This window comes from Cervus canadensis, chromosome 32 (genome assembly GCF_019320065.1).
Source record: "Cervus canadensis isolate Bull #8, Minnesota chromosome 32, ASM1932006v1, whole genome shotgun sequence".
NCBI lineage: Eukaryota > Metazoa > Chordata > Mammalia > Artiodactyla > Cervidae > Cervus > Cervus canadensis.
In genome coordinates this window covers 23,034,445-23,053,666 of record NC_057417.1, presented here as the reverse complement: position 1 = coordinate 23,053,666, position 19,222 = coordinate 23,034,445, and the positions used below count along the sequence as shown (strand labels likewise).

At 45.6% G+C, this 19,222-nt stretch overlaps 1 protein-coding gene across 1 annotated transcript in view; it reads left to right on the top strand.

Moving 5' to 3' along the window:
- GALNT17 (polypeptide N-acetylgalactosaminyltransferase 17) overlaps positions 1 to 19,222 on the top strand; it is a 413,864-nt gene that overhangs the window by 219,591 nt on the left and 175,051 nt on the right. Inside the window, exons 4-5 of the mRNA XM_043456316.1 lie at positions 6,753 to 6,927; positions 10,278 to 10,475. Of these exons, the coding sequence (XP_043312251.1) occupies positions 6,753 to 6,927; positions 10,278 to 10,475 (373 nt within the window). The remainder of the gene's footprint in view (positions 1 to 6,752; positions 6,928 to 10,277; positions 10,476 to 19,222) is intronic.

Below are 19,222 nucleotides of genomic sequence, written 5' to 3'. Positions count from 1 at the left end.
CCCCTAGCAACCGTAAGTTTGCTCTCTAAGTCTGTGAGTCTGTTTCTAATTTGTAAATAAGTTCATTGGTATCATTTCTTTATAGATTCTTCATATAAGGGATGTCATACAATATTTGTCCTTCTCTGACTTATTTCACTCGGTATGACAACCTCATGGATGTTCTTGTGTGCATGCTAAGTCACTTGTGTGCATGCTAAGAGTTGTGTCCAACTCTTTGTGACGCTATGGACTATAGCCCGCCAGGCTCCTCTGTCCATGGGATTCTCCAGGCAGGAATATTGGAGTGGGTTGCCATGGCCCTCTTCCAGGGTAACTTCCTGACCCAGGGATCGAAACTTTGTCTCTTACATCTCCTGCATTGGCAGGCAGGTTCTTTATGACTAGTGACACCTGGGAAGTCCATGGATGTTCTTAACGGCTAAGATTTTGGAGACAGGTTCACGCAACGGAGGGTGGTACAGGGGCAGAGGAGGGGTGCAGGGGCTGGGGGTACTTCTTAGGTTATCACTGTCCCTTCAGAGTTTCGTGAGAGGAGGAGTTTTGATGGCATCATGGATGATTCACACATTAAAAAAAAAAAAACTCATAAAAAAGCACTGCAGAAACATAAGGCATCATGCCTGACGGCTGTGCTGAACCTGTATTAAGGACGGTGATTTTCCCCTCTGCTAACTCAAGACCCCCAAGCACAGTGAGCTGGAAGTTTCCATCAGGGATAGGGAGAAAGGCTAGTGTCAGAGTCAAGGGGACTCTAAGGGTGTGAACACAGATCCAAAGGTTGGATCCTCCCCTCAGAGAAACCAGAACCCCCTTCCATGAATCTGGAAGGGTTTTGTAAATAAGCTTCCAGCCAACCAAATAGCCAAAATGAGGATCAAAAAAGCTAACTGGCAGCAGAATGAGGAATCAGACCTTCAGTAAGGCCAAGGGATTTAAAGTCACACCTTAAAAAAAAAAAAAAAAAAAATCACTTCCCCTCACCTTCAAAATCGACCACGACTTACAGACACAAAAAGGCCACATCTTGTTGTGACTCCACTTTTTGAAATATCCAGAATAGACACATTCATAGAGATGGAAAGCGGATTAGTGGTGCCAGGGCCTGGAAGATGGGCCAGACATGGAGAGAGACTGCTTAATGGATGTGGGGCTTCCTCTGGGAGTGATGAGAATTTCTGAAACTAGATAGGGGTGATGGTTGAGCCACACTGCAAATGCACGTGATGCCGTTGTACACGTTAAAATGGTCAGAAGGTTAATTTTATGTTATGTGTATCTTAACATGATAAAACCAATGAAAGAAAAAAAAATCAAGCAGTGCCTTTGAGAAGTTCAGGGTTTGTGGGAGAATCATCTGGGCTTCTGGTCAGCCCCACCAAGCCCAGTAAATTAAATCCGTTTAGAGCAATCCAGGAAGCTGCATCACCTGCCCGGTGATTCCTAGGTAGAGAGGAATCTCACACTCTGCAGAACAATGGCTTTGAGGCAGATGGTTTTGTTTTTTGGGTTTTTTTTTTTTTTTTCAATTGGAACATGCCATATGTGCTATTTTCTCGTCCCAGCTGTCACAACCCATGCATTCGCAGTGAGCAGTATGCCCACACCTCAGCAGCTGTTGGCGGGGAGGAGTGTTGGTTCTAAGTGGCTGTGGTGGTGATGGTGCTGCTGACGGCAGCAGAAGCAGTCTTGGTGGAATTGTAGCACTCGTCGTCGCAACGGATTGTGGGAGTGAGAGCAGAAGCCAGGAACACCTGGGTCCTTGTTGAAGGGCTTGATGGGGAGGTTGCCCCATGTGAGGGGTGGGTGGAAGGAGGCCATCAGGATCCCAGTTTGGGCAAGACAAACCCCTCACTGTCTAGACTCAAGTCATCTCCAAGGGGCTCCATCTCTCAGACGGTGGAACAAGAAGGCCCGGGCAAAAGCAGAGACTAGCCACGGCCAACACTGGGATTATGGAATGTCTGCTCATTTCAGATAAGACCTATTTCCTGAGCAGGGGTTAACTCATCACAGATGGGGTTGGATAAGGGACTGCTCTAAGTCAGAGCTACTCCAAGAGTGTTCACCAGAACAGCAGTGGCAGCCTCATGGAGCTTGTTAGAAATGTGAATTCTTGGGCCACACCCCAGACCTACTGGCAATTCTCATGCATATACATACATACATACATACACATATATATGCCATATGCATGTATATATACACATATAGCTGATTCACTTTGTTGTATAGCAGAAATTAACACAACATTGTAAATCAGTTATGTGTGCTAAGTCACTTCAGTCATGTCCAACTCTCTGTGATGCTATGGACTGGAGCCCTCCAGGCTCCTCTGTCCATGGGTTTCTCCAGACAAGAATACTAGAGTGAGTTGCCATACCCTCCTCCAGGGGATCTTTCCAACCCGGGAATTGAACCAGCATCTCTTATGTCTCCTGCATTGGTAGGTGGGTTCTTTACCACTAGCACCACCTGGGAAGCCCAACTATATACTCCAATAAATTTTTTTAAATCAGTGCATAAAAGAAAGAAGAAACAACATCTAAACTTGGGCTGATTATCTTGAGTCTCCATATCTTGAGGAGAATTACACATTCAGTAAGTCTCATTGTCAAGACTTGATAACTAGGAGGGTTGAGAAGTACAGATAGAACCCAATCCCAGACAGTGTGGCCACTTCCAGGCTCACATCCATGTGGTACCCAGGTTCATGCACATGTTTTGGGAGCACATGGGGATAAGTCTTCTAGGTCAACACTTTTCTCTGAACAGGGTTTAGAGACAAGGCACTAGACTGATGTTTTATTCTCAAGTACTGCTGAAATTGCAGGATCTGGATGAAATTCTGTGATAATGATTTTTGCTTTTGTTCTCACTGTTTGTAACTTTCTTATTGCAATATGTACACCTTAAGTCTGGATGAAGGCTGTTCCTTTTGTTGTGAAGAAGCAGATAGATCTCCTTTCTGGTCCCTTCCGATCAAGGGCAGTAGTTGCCTCTCCTCTCTTGACCTCAAATGTTATTGATCCAAACCTTAAGAAACACAAGCATTCCCAAATGGGTCCAGACCGATTTAGGATTGGATTTGGTAACACTCATAGGTAAACATTTATTTTTGCAAAGTTGCTGTCTTAGTCGCTGAGTCATGGCCAACTCTTTCGCAAGCCTGTGGACTGTAGCCTGCCAGACCCCTCTGTCCAGGGAATTTCCCAAGCAAGCATACTGGAACAGGTCTTCATTTCCTCCTCCGGGGGATCTTCGAGACCCAGGTGGATTATGTACCACTGAGCCATCAGGGAAGTCCATAGAAGTGAGTTTTTATTGTCTTCTCTGAGTCTGCCAGTGAGAAAAATCTTATGTAAAATGTTTTTCTTGCTGTCATTATAACGTCCAAAGGTGGTTCCGTCTGTTAAGGATGATAAAGGATCTTAGGTGATGGGTGTGACATTTCTTACTGCTGTCAGGTTGAGGATTTGTTTCCTTCCATGGTGAGCCTAGGGCCTTGTTTTTATTCGGTTAGCTTGTGGACTTTCTCGCTTTAAACTGAAAAGTGAAAGTGTTAGTCTATTAGTCGTGTCCAACTCTTTAGGATTCCAGGTGCCTCTGTCCATAGAATTCTCCAAGCAAGAATACTAGAGTGGGTTCAGTTCAGTTCGGTCGGTCAGTCGTGTCCGACTCTGTGACCCCATGAATCGCAGCACGCTAGGCCTCCCTGTCCATCACCAACTCCCGGAGTCCACTCAAACCCATGTCCATTGAGTCAGCAATGCCATCCAGCCATCTCATCCTCTGTTGTCCCCTTCTCCTCCTGCCCTCAATCTTTCCCAGCATCAGGGTCTTTTCCAATGAGTCAGCTCTTCGCATCAGGTGGCCCAAGTATTGGAGTTTCAGCTTCAGCATCAGTCCTTCCAATGAACACCCAGGACTGATCTCCTTTAGGATGGACTGGTTGGATCTTCTTCCAGTCCAAGGGACTCTCAAGAGTCTTCTCCAACACTCACAGTTCAATAGCGTCAATTCTTTGGTGCTCAGCTTTCTTTATAGTCCAACTCTCACATCCATATGTGACTACTGGAAAAGCCATAGCCTTGACTAGACGGACCTTTGTTGGCAAAGTAATGTCTCTGCCTTTTATTTTTTTTATTTTTTTCTTTTTGTCTCTGCTTTTTAATATGCTATCTAGGTTGATCATAACTTTCCTTCCAAGGAGTAAGCATCTTTTAATTTCATGGCTGCAATCACCACCTGCAGTGATTTTGGAGCCCAGAAAAAAAGTCAGCCCCATTTCTACTGTTTCCCCATCTATTTGCCATGAAGTGATGGGATTGGATTCCATGATCTTAGTTTTCTGAATGTTGAGCTTTAAGCCAACTTTTTCACTCTCCTCTTTTACTGTCATCAAGAGGCCTTTTAGTTCTTCACTTTCTGCCATAAGGGTGGTGTCATCTGCATATCTGAGGTTATTGATATTTCTCCCAGCAATCTTGATTCCAGCTTGTGCTTCCTCCAGCCCAGCGTTTCTCATGATGTACTCTACATATAAGTTAAATAAGTAGGGTGACAATATACAGCCTTGATGTACTGCTTTTCCTATTTGGAACCAGTCTGTTGGTCCACGTCTGGTTCTAACTGTTGCTTCCTGACCTGCATACAGATTTCTCAAGAGGCAGGTGAGGTGGTCTGGTATTCCCATCTCTTTCAGAATTTTCCACAGTTTATTGTGATCCACACAGTCGAAGGCTTTGGCATAGTCAATAAAGCAGAAATAGATGTTTTTCTGGAACTCTCTTGCTTTTTTGACCATCCAGCGGATGTTGGCAATTTGATCTCTGGTTCCTCTGCCTTTTCTAAAACCAGCTTGAACATCTGGAAGGTCACGGTTCATGTATTGCTGAAGCCTGGCTTGGAGAATTTTAAGCATTACTTTACTAGCGTGTGAGATGAGTGAGTGGGTAGCCATCTGCTTCTCCAGGGGATCTTCCCAACCCAGGGATCAAACCCACATCACCTGCATTGCAGGCAGATCCTTTACCATCTGAGCCAAGGAAGTGACTTCTAAATCCCAACACCCTGGTGCCCTCACGCTGTCACATCTCTGTTCCACCAGTACCAGCTTTTCTAGAAATCAGTCCTGAGCTGTCCTGCTCATTCACTTCTCCCTAAACTCACCCTGTCCCCAAAGGACCCAGCTGTATCCAGAAGGGAATTCATTTTTTTTTCTCACTGGTCCCATTAGGAATCTACTATTTGTCTAGATCAAATGGCCTGTTCTTAGCTCTCATTTTCTCTAACGCATTTGACTTTCCTAACATTGGATGTTGACAGCTCTTCGAGAATAGGGATTGTGTCATTGTCGGCCATGGAGGCGTTCTGTAAATATTTGTGACATGAATATACAGCTTCTCCTTTCGGAAACTCTACCCTTGATTTGGGCTTCCCAGGTGGACTAGTGGTAAAGAACCTGCCTGCCAATGCGGGAGATGTAAGAGATGCTGGTTTGATCCCTGAGTCAAGAAGATCCCCTGGAGGAGGGTATGGAAACCCACTCTAGCATTCTTGCCAGGAAATCCCATGGAGAGAGGAATCTAGTGGGCTCCAGTCCACTTTCACTTTCATATTGTGAAGTAATTGCTGCAGTAAGCTTAGTTAACATCCTCATCTCATACTGCTATTAAAAATTAGAAACAAAAAATGAGGGTGTTTTTTTTTCTTTCCTTGTGATGAGATGATGATTCTCAGGTACACAAGAGTATCCCTTTATGACTGTGGAGTTAGATACATTTGGCCTGCGATTCATCTCTTCTGCTCCTAGGTTGTGCCCTTGGAGCAGGTGAGCCTCCCTGAGACTGTTCTTTCTAAGAATTGTTTATTTATGTTTATGTATTTATTTATCTTTGGCTGTGCTGGGTCTCCGTTGCTATGCAAGGGCTTTCTCTAATTGCAGACCACAGGAGCTACTCTAGTTGCTCTGCAAGGGCTTCTCATTACAGTGGTTTCTCTTGTGGAGCAAGGGCTTCAGGGCGCAGGCTCAGGAGTTGTGCAGGAGCTTCGTTGTCCTGCTGCTTGGGAGGTCTTCCCCGACCAGGGATCAAACCCATGTCCCCCGCATTGCACGGTGGATTCTTAACCACTGGGCCACCAGGGCAGCCCACTTCCTAAGACTGTTCTTAATATGCAAAGTGGAATTCATCTAGTAAATTAATGGGATTAATCTAGCAACCACCTAGGTTGCTGAAGGATTAAATTAGATCATATAAGTAATGCACTTTGTACCACCTGCTGGTGGCAGAAGGGAGCGTGTTCAATCCTGTTGGCATTTCTTTGCCATCACGGTAGCGTTTCTACTGCTGGGCAAAGATTTTACATCCTCTGACCAAAGCACAAACCCTGTTAATGTTGCATCCAGGGTGTAACTACGGATCTGGACCTCCCAGAACACATCCTGTGAGGATTAGTGTATGTGCAGATGGAAAAAACCATATAAAGTGGATCAATAGGACCCAGGAGACAGTGCGAGCACAGAAATGCTGGCCAAGGAAAGAGGGAGGAGCAGAAAGAAAAGAAATCTCAAAGGACATCAGTCAGAGGTGCCTTCTGACTCACACAGACCCAGTTGTCCTTTTTACTAAAATGACTAACATGCAGACTTTTCCGCAGTCTCTGAACTGTCTGAAGATCCGCTGGCCTCACGATGGGTTGGATGCACATCTGACATGTTTATGGAGCTTCCTGTGTTTTGTCATTTGCAGAGGAGCTGAAGGCCCCCTTGGAGGAGTATGTCCACAAACGCTACCCTGGGCTGGTGAAGGTGGTGAGAAACCAGAAAAGAGAGGGACTGATCCGAGCTCGTATTGAGGGCTGGAAGGTGGCCACCGGCCAGATCACCGGCTTCTTTGATGCCCACGTGGAGTTCACCGCTGGCTGGTAGGTCACAAGCTAGAACCTGGAAGCACTTGGGACCTGCAGCATGGTCAGGAGGTCTGGAGTCTGGGAGGTGGGGGCACTTTGCCTGTTTCTTCCGGGGCCCCGGGAAGAATGGAGAAGGGTGGGCGAAAAGAAAGTGAGACCGTAGTTTGGGATAAAACTGGGAAGCAGGGAGAAATACATCTGCTGTTTACCCAGTCTGTCATCATCATCATATCATTACCATCATGAAAATCCCTGTGAAAATGATATATTAGTTAGACAGAACTCAAGATGACCCTTGCTAAGGAGACAAGGCAGTCATATTTCTGTTTTCTTTTGCTGATTTGTTTGTTTCCATTTCTGGGGAGGATGGTTAACTATTACAGGGTGGGGGGAAGAAAGATTCATTTATAATTCTGCCTACTCAGGCAAAGCTTCCTAGAATTTATGGGATCGTCTTTAACATCATTTAGAGGAAGAGAAGGGTTTCTCTCTGCCAATATGCCCCGCCCAATTTCCTGGTAAAAAGAACAATAAGAGAGAAATTGGGGAGCACACAGGGAGGAGAAGATTTTGTATGTAAGAGTGAAGCATCCAAAATGCCCAAATCAGTCCATGAGCATGTTAAAATTAGGTTTGAACTTTACAGTCATATGATTGTTTCTAACTAACCAATGGTAAATCAAGTCAGAGCTTAAACCCCTATGCCAGGTTGCAGAGGGTTAGTAAGAAGCAGAGTCTTTAACTTCATTAATGTTTATCTATGCTCAGTGATACTGTCTTGAGAGACTTCCCTGGTGATCCAGTGGTTGATACCCTACGCTTCCACTACAAGGGACCCAGGTTTGATCCTTGTTTGGGGAACTAAGATCCCTTGTGCTGCCCAGTACAGCCAAAAAAAAAAAAAAAAAGGAATGATACCGTCTCGACTGTGAGCCGTCTCACAGTACCCTATTTGAAAAGCCCATATCCCATCACTAATTAAATACTGAAATGTCTATCCTTCATTTGAAACCAACTTTAGAATCCTTTTAATGGCTGGATGAAAGGATGGTTTTGCACAGGAGCACACAGTGGTTTGGAACCTGGGGTCACCGTTAACACTGGCCCTTTCCCGTGCACACAGGCATCTGTTAGCATCTCAGAGCCCAGTTTTCTTCCTTGTTTATTCCTGCTACTATCAGACCCTCATACACACAGTGGTTGGCCTGCAGCCCAGACCTCCCCTGAGCCTCGTCGTTATCTTGTAATCATTCTCAAAGTGTGGTCCCCAGACCAGCATCATCTGGGAACTTGTTAGAAATATATATCCTTGGGTTCCACCCAGACTGTGACATCAGAAGCTCTAGGGGTGGGACCCAGCAATCTGCTTTAACCAGCCCCCACCCAGAAGCTCTGCTGCTCACTCAAGTTTGGGAACTCTTGAGCAAGGATCCTTCTGAACACATGGAGCCTTCGCCTTGCCCTGTCTCACCTTTTCCTCCACATCATTCTCTCCTCCTTTCTTTCCTGTCCAGTCAGATGGCACCACCCATGGCCCCATCACTCAATTCTTCTCTCTCCATCATGTTGTGTTAACTTATCCAATCCCCCTCCAGCTTTAGCTGGTTTTGCCTTCTATTTCACATGTCCACCTGTTCCTTTCTGTCTTGACCTCCACATTCCTGGAGAGCATGTCATTGGAGTGACTTGAATATGGTGGAGAAGATGGTCTAAGAGTGGAAGGGATGAGTCGTCTACTGGGAGAAATCAAGGCAGGCTTCTTGGGAGAGGTGGCACTTGATTGGAGAAGACTATGTAGGTGGCTAGACTTCCTGCCCACGCACAAGGGCATTCCTGGAGGACAACAGCAAGAGTGAGGACTTGGAAGGGGCAGAGCTCTGAGGCACATCTAGAAATTGCGAGAAGTCAGTCCCATTTGGCATCAGCTTGTATGGTGTGTGCAAAAGTATCAGAGGCAGTAAATGGCTCTGGGTATATTTTATTGCCCATTTTAAATAGAAAGATGAGATGTGCCAACAGGTAATTCAATAGCTGCAAATGAAAAGAGATGGGATGGAGGCCGAGCTTTCTCATTATTCTTCCAAATAATGCAGAGGAATGGGATTTTCACTTGACTCCTTTCCAAAGCCTGCGCTCTGTTCTAAGCAGGGAGATTAATGCCCTGGTTTCTGAGAGCCATCTTTTCCTTCTCAAATGTGGGAAATGATCCCTTCCTACATCTGCCTCGGAGAACACACCCTGGCAAGAGTGTCTGGCCATCTGCTTTCTCCTGAGCTGGCAGGGCTGCGCCTTGAACCCTGAGCCAGGTCCCTGCCTCTCTCCTACTGCAGCCCCGAGGAGGCAGGCTCGCTGAGAGGCAGGATTCTGCCCACTTTTGCATTCAATTAGTTCCTGCCTGCCATTAGGAAATCAATTAAATAATCAATTAAAACAACTGAAATAGTCCCACGCACAAAGAAGCTAGTGAAATGCATATTGAAACCAGGCAATCAAGGGCAGAAATGACCTTTTGGGGAAAGACAATTCAGCTCCTGCAGAAAAAAGAAAACCGGAGGCATCGGCCAGTGCCAAAGGGGAAACTGAAAACTGTCGGAAACTGCAGGGCGGTGCAGATTCTCTCAGGAGGGCCTGGCCTTAACTTAGACTCTGTGGGTATAAAAGACAAGCCAGACTCTCTGGGGCAGAGGCCCTGGGGTTCTCAGTTCTCGCGTCCGGCCTTGCAAGCCAGCACAGGTGACAGTGTGGTGACCCCATAGGGGCGTGGGCTTGAGCTGCAGGCCACAGGGCTCGTTTAAAGCCACCTGATCCATCTAGAGCCGCCACTTGGGAGCCTGGCCTCCCTGTGAGTTCCAGCCTGCCCAAAGCCCAGCCTTCAGCTATGATGCTTCTATTCATTGTGGTCTTGAGGTCTGGGCCAGTGGGGGTGCAGGTGAGCCACAGGAGAGAGATTTTTAAAAAATTGTATTTATTTTATGTTTTGGCTGTAGTGGTCTTTGTCGATGTACTCAAGCTTTCTCTAATTGCCGCGAGCAGCAGCTACTCTTCTTTGGGTGCACGGGCTTCTCATTGTGGTGGCTTCTCTGGTTACAGAGCACAGGCTCTAGGGAGCCCGTGATACTAATTTGTGACCTGAGTTGATATTGCAGAGTCTACTAAAGGATGCTTCCCAGTAGTTGCAGCTCCCGGGCTCTAGAGCACTGGCTCAGTCATTGTGGTACCCCAGCCTAGTTGCCCCGCCGCGTGTGGGATCTTCCCGGACCAGGGATGGAACCGGTGTCCCTTGTATTGCAGGGTGGATTCTTAACCACTAGACTACCAGGGAAGCCCAAGAGAGAGGTTTTTATTTCTACTTCTCTGTGTTTCAGGGCCGAACCGGTCCTCTCGCGGATCCAGGAGAACCGGAAGCGTGTGATCCTTCCCTCCATCGACAACATCAAGCAGGACACCTTCGAGGTGCAGCGCTATGAGAACTCGGCCCACGGGTACAGCTGGGAGCTATGGTGCATGTACATCAGCCCCCCGAAAGACTGGTGGGACGCCGGGGACCCTTCCCTCCCCATCAGGTCTGTGCCAAGTGCGCATGCTCCAGGGGCCTTTGCGTCCCCAGATCCCAGGCGAGGGGGGGAGGGAGAGAGGCTGCGAAAGACCACCTGGGGATGGAGCTGCAGTGGGGAAAACAGTTGCTTGAGGATATGGGATGTTTTCCCACTCAAGTTTTCTTGTTGAGAAAGGATGCTGCATTTTGCTTCTTTTTCACTAAAAATTTTCTGCCTCAGCTTATCAAACAGCAGTCCTGAAGGATGGCAGTTGATAGGAACGCTGACACTTTTTTATTCTTCCTCACACTCTGTTGAACTGTGTTCAGGAGCTTTTAAGCATGAAGTTGAAAAGGTATTAACTCCTGGGACTTTTCTCTACTTGGATGCTTTACAATTGTTGTGATGTAGAAACATGTAGAAAAGGACATTTGTGTGGCACCCAGCCCCCCCTGGGTAACTGGCCTTTGGACAGTTTGGTAGGACTTTTGCCCCAAACCCCAACCAGCTTCCCTTGGAGGCAAGGAGATAGGTCTTTGTGGTGGACCAGTTGGGAAGCTGAAATATAAGGGACGGTGAATGAAGTTGGTAGATTTTGATGCCATATTCATTTCCTGTGGCTGCTATAATAAATGAACACGAATTTACTGGCTTAAAGCTGTGGTCCCCAACCTTTTTGGCACCAAGGACCTGTTTTGTGGAAGACAGTTTTTCCACAGACTGGGAGTGGGGGAGATGGTTTCAGGATGATTGGAGCCCATTATATTTATTATGCACTTTGTTTCTGTTATTATTACATTGTGATACATAATGAAGTGGACTTCCCTCTTGGCTCAGATGGTAAAGAATCTGCCTGCAATGCAGGAGACCGAGGTTAGATAACTGGGTCAGGAAGATCCCCTGGAGAAAGGAATGGCTATCCACTCCAGTATTCTTGCCTAGAGAATTCCACGGACAGAGGAGCCTGGTGGGCTATACAGTCCATGGTGTCGCAAAGAGTCAGGCATGACTGAGTGACTAATGCTTTCACTTTCATATAATAAAGTAATTATACACCGTATACACTATTATTCACCATAGTGCAGGATCAGATCATTAGGTGTTAGGTTCTCATAAGGAAGCACACAACCTAGATCCTTCACTCGCCTAGTTCACAGTAGAGTTCAAACTCCCATGAGACTCTAATGCCTCCTCTGATCTGATGGGAGGAAATGCGAGTGATGGGGAGCCGTTGTAAACACAGGGATGCTTCGCTCACTCGCCTGCCTGCAGCTTTCTTCCTGCTGTGTAGTCTTGTTCCTAACATGCCAGAGACTGGTTCATGGCCCAAGGGTTGGGGACCCCTGGCTTAAAGCACAGAAATTTATTTTCTTACATCCTAGAGGCACTGTAGTAATCTGCAGTGAGCTAAATGCTTACAGAGCTAAATGCAAGGTGTCTGCAGGCGGGTTCTTCTGGAGGATGGAGGGGGGAATCCACTTCCTTGCCTTTTCCAGCCTTTTAGGCCGTTATTCCTTGGCTCGTGACTACTGCATCACTTTCCCCCCCTGCTTCCTTCATCACGTGGCCACCTTCTTCCCTTGACTTTCCTGACTTCCTCCCATAGGGGCCTTTGTGATGACAATTGGGACCCATGTGAATAACCCACAACAATCTCCCTCTTCTTCCTGTGCTTTATCATATCTGTGAAGCCCTTTTTTCCATATAAGGTAACATTGGCAGGTTCCAGAGATGAGGATATGGATATTTTTCAGGAGGAAAGGGGCAGGGGTTATTGTTCAGCCCACCACACATGCTTTGATTTTCAAAGAAGTGTTACCTGAGTTATGGTTCAATATTTCCTATGAGTTCTACATGAGAATCAAAACTGATTTAATATCTTCATGGTTCTATGTTCAAAGAGATGGAAGGGGCCATCTTCTTGATACTTTACCCTTGTTTTTGGGCTGTGTTTGTTGGTATAAAGGGGCAACTGTGGAACAGGAGTGAGGACTTTCTGCAAGGATCCATGAAGTTCTTTCTTAGTTTATAAAATTTTGATAAACCAGAGTAGGATTTTGAAATGGACAGACCCCTGTTCAAACCACTCAATCCTAAAGGAAATCAACCCTGAATATTCATTGGAAGGACTGATGAAGCTGAAGCTTTAATGCTTTGGCTACCTGATGCAAAGAGATGACTCATTGGAAAAGACCCTGATGCTAGGAAAGATTGAATGCAAAAGGAGAAGAGAGCGGCAGAGGATGATGGTTAGATATCACCACCAACTCAATGGATATGAAATTTGAACAAATTCCGGGAGAGAGTGAAGGACAGGAAAGCCTGGCATACTGCAGTCCATGGGGTCACAAAGAATCAGACATGACTTAGTCACTGAACAACAACAACCCTTGTTCCATATTCTCTGGTTTTCCAGCACAAATTGAAAGCTGACAGACTGCATTAGGGTAGAGCTACCGATGAGCTGATTTTATGCAACAGAGCAGGTAACCTTTGGGGCTAGCAACTTGCTCAGCTGGGGATGTCTCACAGCTCAGTTCCCATCCCAGCCTAGATGTTCAGTGGCTTTGTGTACTGTGGCTGGGCTGCACTCTCAGTTTTCTGCAAATAATAATGTAGACTCATCACTAAGGTATTATCTGAAAACCAAGGCATAACCTTAAGAGATATTTGGTTGAGACATCCTTTCACATCCATCAGGATGGCTGCCACAGTTTTTAAAAAGGTAAATAGCGAGGGTTGGCAATAATGTGGAGAAGCTGGAATCCTTGAGTATTGCTGATGGGGAGATCAAAAGGTGCAGCTGCTATGGAAAGCAGTGTCATCGTCCTTAAAAATTAAAAATAGAGTTATCATATGGTCCAGCAGTTTCGCTTATAGGTATATACCCCAAAAGAGTTGAAAGCAGGGTCTCAGAGGAATATTTGCACACTCATGTTCATAGCAGTGTTATTGACAATCAATAAAAGGTAGAAGTAACTAAATGTCCATCAACAGATAAATGGATAATCAAAATTGTAATGAAATATTATTCAACCTTAAGAAAAAGAAGGAGGACTTCCCTGGTGGTCCAGTGGATAGGGATCCGCCTGCCACTGCAGGGGACACGGGTTCAATCCCTGGTCTTGGACGATCCGACATGCTGAGGATCAACTAAAGCCCATGCGCCGCAACTACTGAACCTGCCTTCTGGAGCTGCAACTACTAAAGCCCATGTGCCCTAGAGCCCTTGCCTCTCAACGAGAGAAATCACCAGAATGAGACGCTCACGCACAACTAGAGTGTAACCCCCACTCACCACAACTAGAGAAAGCCCACATGAGGCAGGGAAGACGCAGTGCACCCAAAAATAAATAAATACATACATTTTTTAAAAAAAGAAAGACAGAAGTTTTGACACATGCTACAACATGGATGACCCTTGGGCACTATATGCTAAGTGAAATAAACCAGTCATGGAAAGACAGATACTATATGAGTTCACTCTTATGAAGTACCTAGAATAGCCAAATTCAGAGAGACAGGGGGTAGAGTGGTGGTTTCCAGGGGCTGGGGAGAACGGGAAAATGGGTACTTGTGATTTAGTGGGTGTAGGGTTTCAGTTTTGCAAGATGAAACGAGTTCTGGAATCTGGTTGTACAGTCTGCAAATGTATTTAACGCTGCTGAACTGTATACATAAAAATAATTAAAAACAGTACATTTTATGTTATGTGTATTGTAGCAGGATTAAAAAAAAAATGGGACATGCCTAAAGACCCCAAGGCCTTCAGATCTTGAAGGGACAGCGTTCAGGCGATGGATTCAAAGTCAGTTTCATATTTCTGGCCATGCGCTGCTTCCTCCCTGACGCACAGGGAGGCTGACCTCCAGCCGTGACAGATAAGGGAATGAAAGTGTGACAGTGGAAAAGAAATGGATACAGTGCACTGCTTTGGGCTTCCCAGGTGGCTCGGTGGTAAAGAATCTGCCTGCCAATGCAGGAGAGGCAGCAGACTCCACGTTGATCCCTGGCTTGAGAAGATCACCTTGAGGAAGAAATGGCAACCCATTCCCATATTTTTGCCAGGAAAATTCCATGAACAGAGGAGCCTGGTGAGCTACAGTCAATGGGGTCACAAAAGAGTCGGACGTGACTGAGCTACTGAGTCCACATACACACACACACACACACACACACACACACAGTGCTTTGTAATGCCCAGAACACACAACTATCCCTACATACGTGAGGCACTAGGCAAAAATTGATTTTGTATTTTATGTAACATTAAGATGGTTAATATACATTTTAAAAAGACTCAAAAAATGGAGTCATGATTATGAGTCATTAACATGACATGCATCTCTGATGTACACAATAGAATCAAATATTAATGATCTCTTTTTAATGTGTCATAGCTTATGAAATGCTTAATTTGTTAATAGTTGATGGAGATATTTAATTGAAGGAAGGACTTTTTATGGCCCTTCTGATGTTCTTAAGCAGATAGAATACTCTTTCTTAAATGTCAGGAAGTGGTGGTTTCCCCTTCTCCTTGTGATCTCAGTATTTTAATAGTAATGATTTTAATCTGGTAAAGGTAAAGGATGGGGTGAGGAGAACATTTTCACCATCCATATGGTATTAAATTGGATGAATCTTTAGCTACTGAGTCTTCCCAGTAGGCAATACAAATATAGGAGATGCTGCATTCAGGGGATGTATGTTCTTTCTGTTTTACTCTTTTTTTTCTCTTTCTTCCTATGTATCTTTTTTCCTTCCTGTTTGGTAATCAGGGCCAAAAAACAAAACTGCTATATTCAGCCTGTTTCTCCCAGGAGAAGATCCTTTCTTTTTCATGCTTAATTTGTTACTAGTCTATATGCTTTATGAAGCCAGGCCTGTAGCTTTTCTGTTGTGATTCCGGAGAATAATAAGTACTTAGCACTTAGCAGGGATACTGAAACTATTTAGTGAATGAACAAATGGATGAGTGATGGATCAATATCTTTTCTGGCTTCCGTATCTGGTTTCCAGGATTCACACATCTTTGTCCTAAACGGGAGGAGAGGGGCTGCTTCCACACACAGGGTCCCCATCTGCCCCACCAGCCACCTTTCCCTTGCTTAGCATGAGTCAGGCACCAATGAGGGTGTTTCTCCATTGCCAGGATCGCTGACCACCAGACTTGGGATTAGATGGTAGGATACCACCCTCTCTCCTTGGAGAGGGGGATTCAGGGTACAGCTCACTCCAGAGAATCTCTCCAGACACGTTCCTCTCCCAGACTTCACTTACTCACTCTCATTTGTCAGCTAGCTGGTTTTTGATTTTCTGCTTTGGACCTCTTTTTGCATGATTTCTTGGAATACAGCGTCTATCGCCCGAACATCCTCAGCCCCAGTACGGACATGGCGGTGGTTTTGTCGCTGTCGGATCTGACTCTTTCGACCCCATGGACTGTAGCCCGCCAGGCTTCTCTGTGGGATTTTCTAGGCAAGAATACCAGAGTGGGTTGCCATTTCCTTCTCCAGAGGATCTTCCCAACCCAGGGATCGAACCCAGGTCTCCTGCATTGCAGGGCGGACTCCTACACTGCAGGTGGATTCTTTACCAACTGAGCTACGAGGGAAATACAATATGGGCATAATAGGTCCCATTTTAACACAGTACATACAGCCGAGGGCATGAAGCAAGGAGAGAAGGAGGGTCTGAGGACATAGAAAGGAGGGATGGCGCTGATTGGGAAAGAAGGACCCTGAAGAGGGAGTGGGGGAGTCAAGGACATGAAGATTGGTTTGGTCTTGAAGAGCTGGAAGAGAGCGCTTATGCTGGGGGACCCACATTTTCCTTAATGAATTGAGATGAAATCATTGCTGAGAGTAAAAGGTAGATCTTGAATTAAGGGCTACAGAAAAGAATGATGAGTCTCTGAGGTGGGTGAGCCTAGAGCCTCTTATACCAAGTGAATTAGTCAAAAAGAGAAAAACAAATATCGAATATTAACGTGTATATATGGAGTCAGGAAAAAATGGCACTGATGAAACTATTTGTAGAGCAGGAATTGAGATACAGACATAGAGAACTGGCTTGTGGACCCAAAAGGGGAAGAAAGAAAGGGCTTGTGGACATACTGGGGGAAGGAAAGGGTGGGATGATTTGAGAGGGTGGCATTGAAACATGCACACTACCATGTGTAACTGTTTAGCTCAGGGAGCTCAGCTCACCGCTCTGTGATGACCTGGAGGGGTGGGATGGGGAAGGTCGGTGGGAGGGAGGCTCAAGAGGGAGGGGATATGTGTATATCAATGGCTGATCCACATAGTTGTATGGCAGAAACCAGCACAACATTGTAAAGCAGCTATCCTCCTATTAAAAATACGTTAAAAAATAAAAATCTGGAATAATTGCCAAGAGGAATGGGAATGGGTGAGTTGACCAGGAACCCCACAACTAACTGACGACTGCTTTGGGGGCCCAGAAATGTAAAATCAATAGATTTTCCGTGACGGTTTCTTGACAAAAAACTACTATGAACTCCGTGGTGCTTTAATGCCAAGTTAAATTGTATTATTCATAGCATTATGTCCATGGATGTGAAGAATAGTAGCAACGATAAGGAAGAGGGATATAATATCTTTAGCCTGAAGGCACCATGAATTTCTGGGCACCTGCCTTAGCTCAGCAGCCTTCAGAGGCCTGTGGCTCATGACTTGGGAACCGCTGATCTTCACAGTTTTTTCCAGCTGTATAATCTCATGACTTTGACCATGGGAGGGAAGGGTGTGTGGAGCTGTCAGAGGTGGGATGTTTTACAGCACGTTGCTTTCAGGGCACTGGCTGAAGCTGAGTCACCAGGCATCTTCTGGGATGTACCAGTGGTGCCTGCCTGCTCTGTGTTGGGTGACCCTGTAATTAGTGACACTACTCATTAATAACTAATTCAAGCTGGTGATTAACAATTAGCAATCCTTAATCCAACATATAATTTGATCATAAATTACAAGCTACAGGAACCATTAGAGCCTGTTAGACCCTGAGAGTTGAAAGGACTGTCCTGGAAATGTATAGCTGCTGGAATCTCAAATTCTGTGTGCAAATGTATACAAAAGGAGAAGGTAATTTTTTTCCTGTAGAGGAAGAATGACTAGCTTACAGAGAGGAAATCTTTAAGTGAAGAATCAGCTTTTTTTACACTTGGAAATAACGCTGTCATTCCTGATAGCGCAGTTGGTAAAGAATCCAATGCAGAAGACCCCAGTTCGATTCCTGGGTCGGGAAGATCTGCTGGTGAAGGGATAGGCTACCCATTCCAGTATTCTTGGGCTTCCCTTGCTCAGCTGGTAAAGAATCCTCCTGCAATGTGGGAGACCTGGGTTTGATCCCTGGGTTGGGAAGATTCCCTGGAGAAGGGAAGGGCTATCCATTCCAGTATCCTGGCCTGGAGAATTCCATGGACGGTATAGTCCATGGGGTTGCAAAGAGTCGGACACCACTGAGTGACTTTCACTTTCACTTTCCTATGCATCAGCAAATGCATTTTAGGAACCAACTGTGTTCAGCCTTGCGGTGGAAACTTCCAGGGGTGGGGCTTCATAATGATAAATTGCACAATCCTCTTAGGGGAGTTCCTGGACTAGTTGGAGACACGGGGCTCAAGTGTGCACAATCACACATTAGTGCAGGTAAATGCGGATTTGTCGAAGGGGGAAAGCTTTGTGAGTGCAATGGTTTTGGGTGTCTGTGTGTGTGTTCATTTGCTTAGTCATGTCTGACTCTTTGCGACCCCATGGACTGTAGCCTGCCAGGCTCTTCTGACCATGGAATTTTCCAGGCAAGAATACTGGAGTGGATTATCATTTCCTTCTTCAGAGAATCTTCTCAACCCAGGTATCCAACCCACATCTCTTGTGCCTCCTGCATTGGCAGGTGGATTCTTTACCACTGAGCAACCTGGAGTGGTTAGGAAAGCTTATAAAAACCATCAATAATGCTAGAATTTTCTATGTGCCAGGCATTTTTCTTTTGTTTTACACCATACAAATCCATGTACACTTCCTACTAGCCTCACGAGATAAGTATTCTTACCATTCTCATTTCACAGGTATGGCTACTGAGGCACAGGGGTAGGACTTTATTCAAGATTGTACATCTAGTGACAGATGAAGTTAGGATTTGGATATTATGGGTTCAGAGTCTATGCCCTTCCACACTGTGCTCTTTCTTTTGGAAAGAGGGTGACTTGTTGAGTCTTGCAAGCTGCAGGGGATTTTCCCTAGCAAAGTATATGGGAGATGATGCAATTAGAGGTATGGTAGTGAAAATGAGTGTGTTTTAAGTGTCCATGACCACCCTTGGGTTTGACAATCCACTAGGATTCATACCACTCAGAAAATCAATCATGCTCATGGTTATGGATTATTTCAGTGAAAGAATACATATTAGAATCAGCCAAGCAAAAAGAGGCATATGGCTGAGTCCAGGAGAAACCAAGTGTGAGCTTCTGGTTGTCTTCTCGCTGTGGAGTTTCAGAGATAGTGCTTTAGTCTCCCAGAGGTGGCATGTGACAACACATAAGGTGTTGCCAACTGGGGAAGCTCACTGGAGCCTTGGTATTCCTGGTTTTTACTGGGAGTCAGTCCTGTAGGCATGGAGCACCCATGTGATTGAACTTGGCTACTCAGTCTCCACTCCTCCCCACCTCCCTTGCAGAAGTTGAGCTAATTACAGCATGACCCAGGGCCTGAAAGATACCCTTATTGGGCAGGCTATTCCAAGGGTTTAGTGGTTAT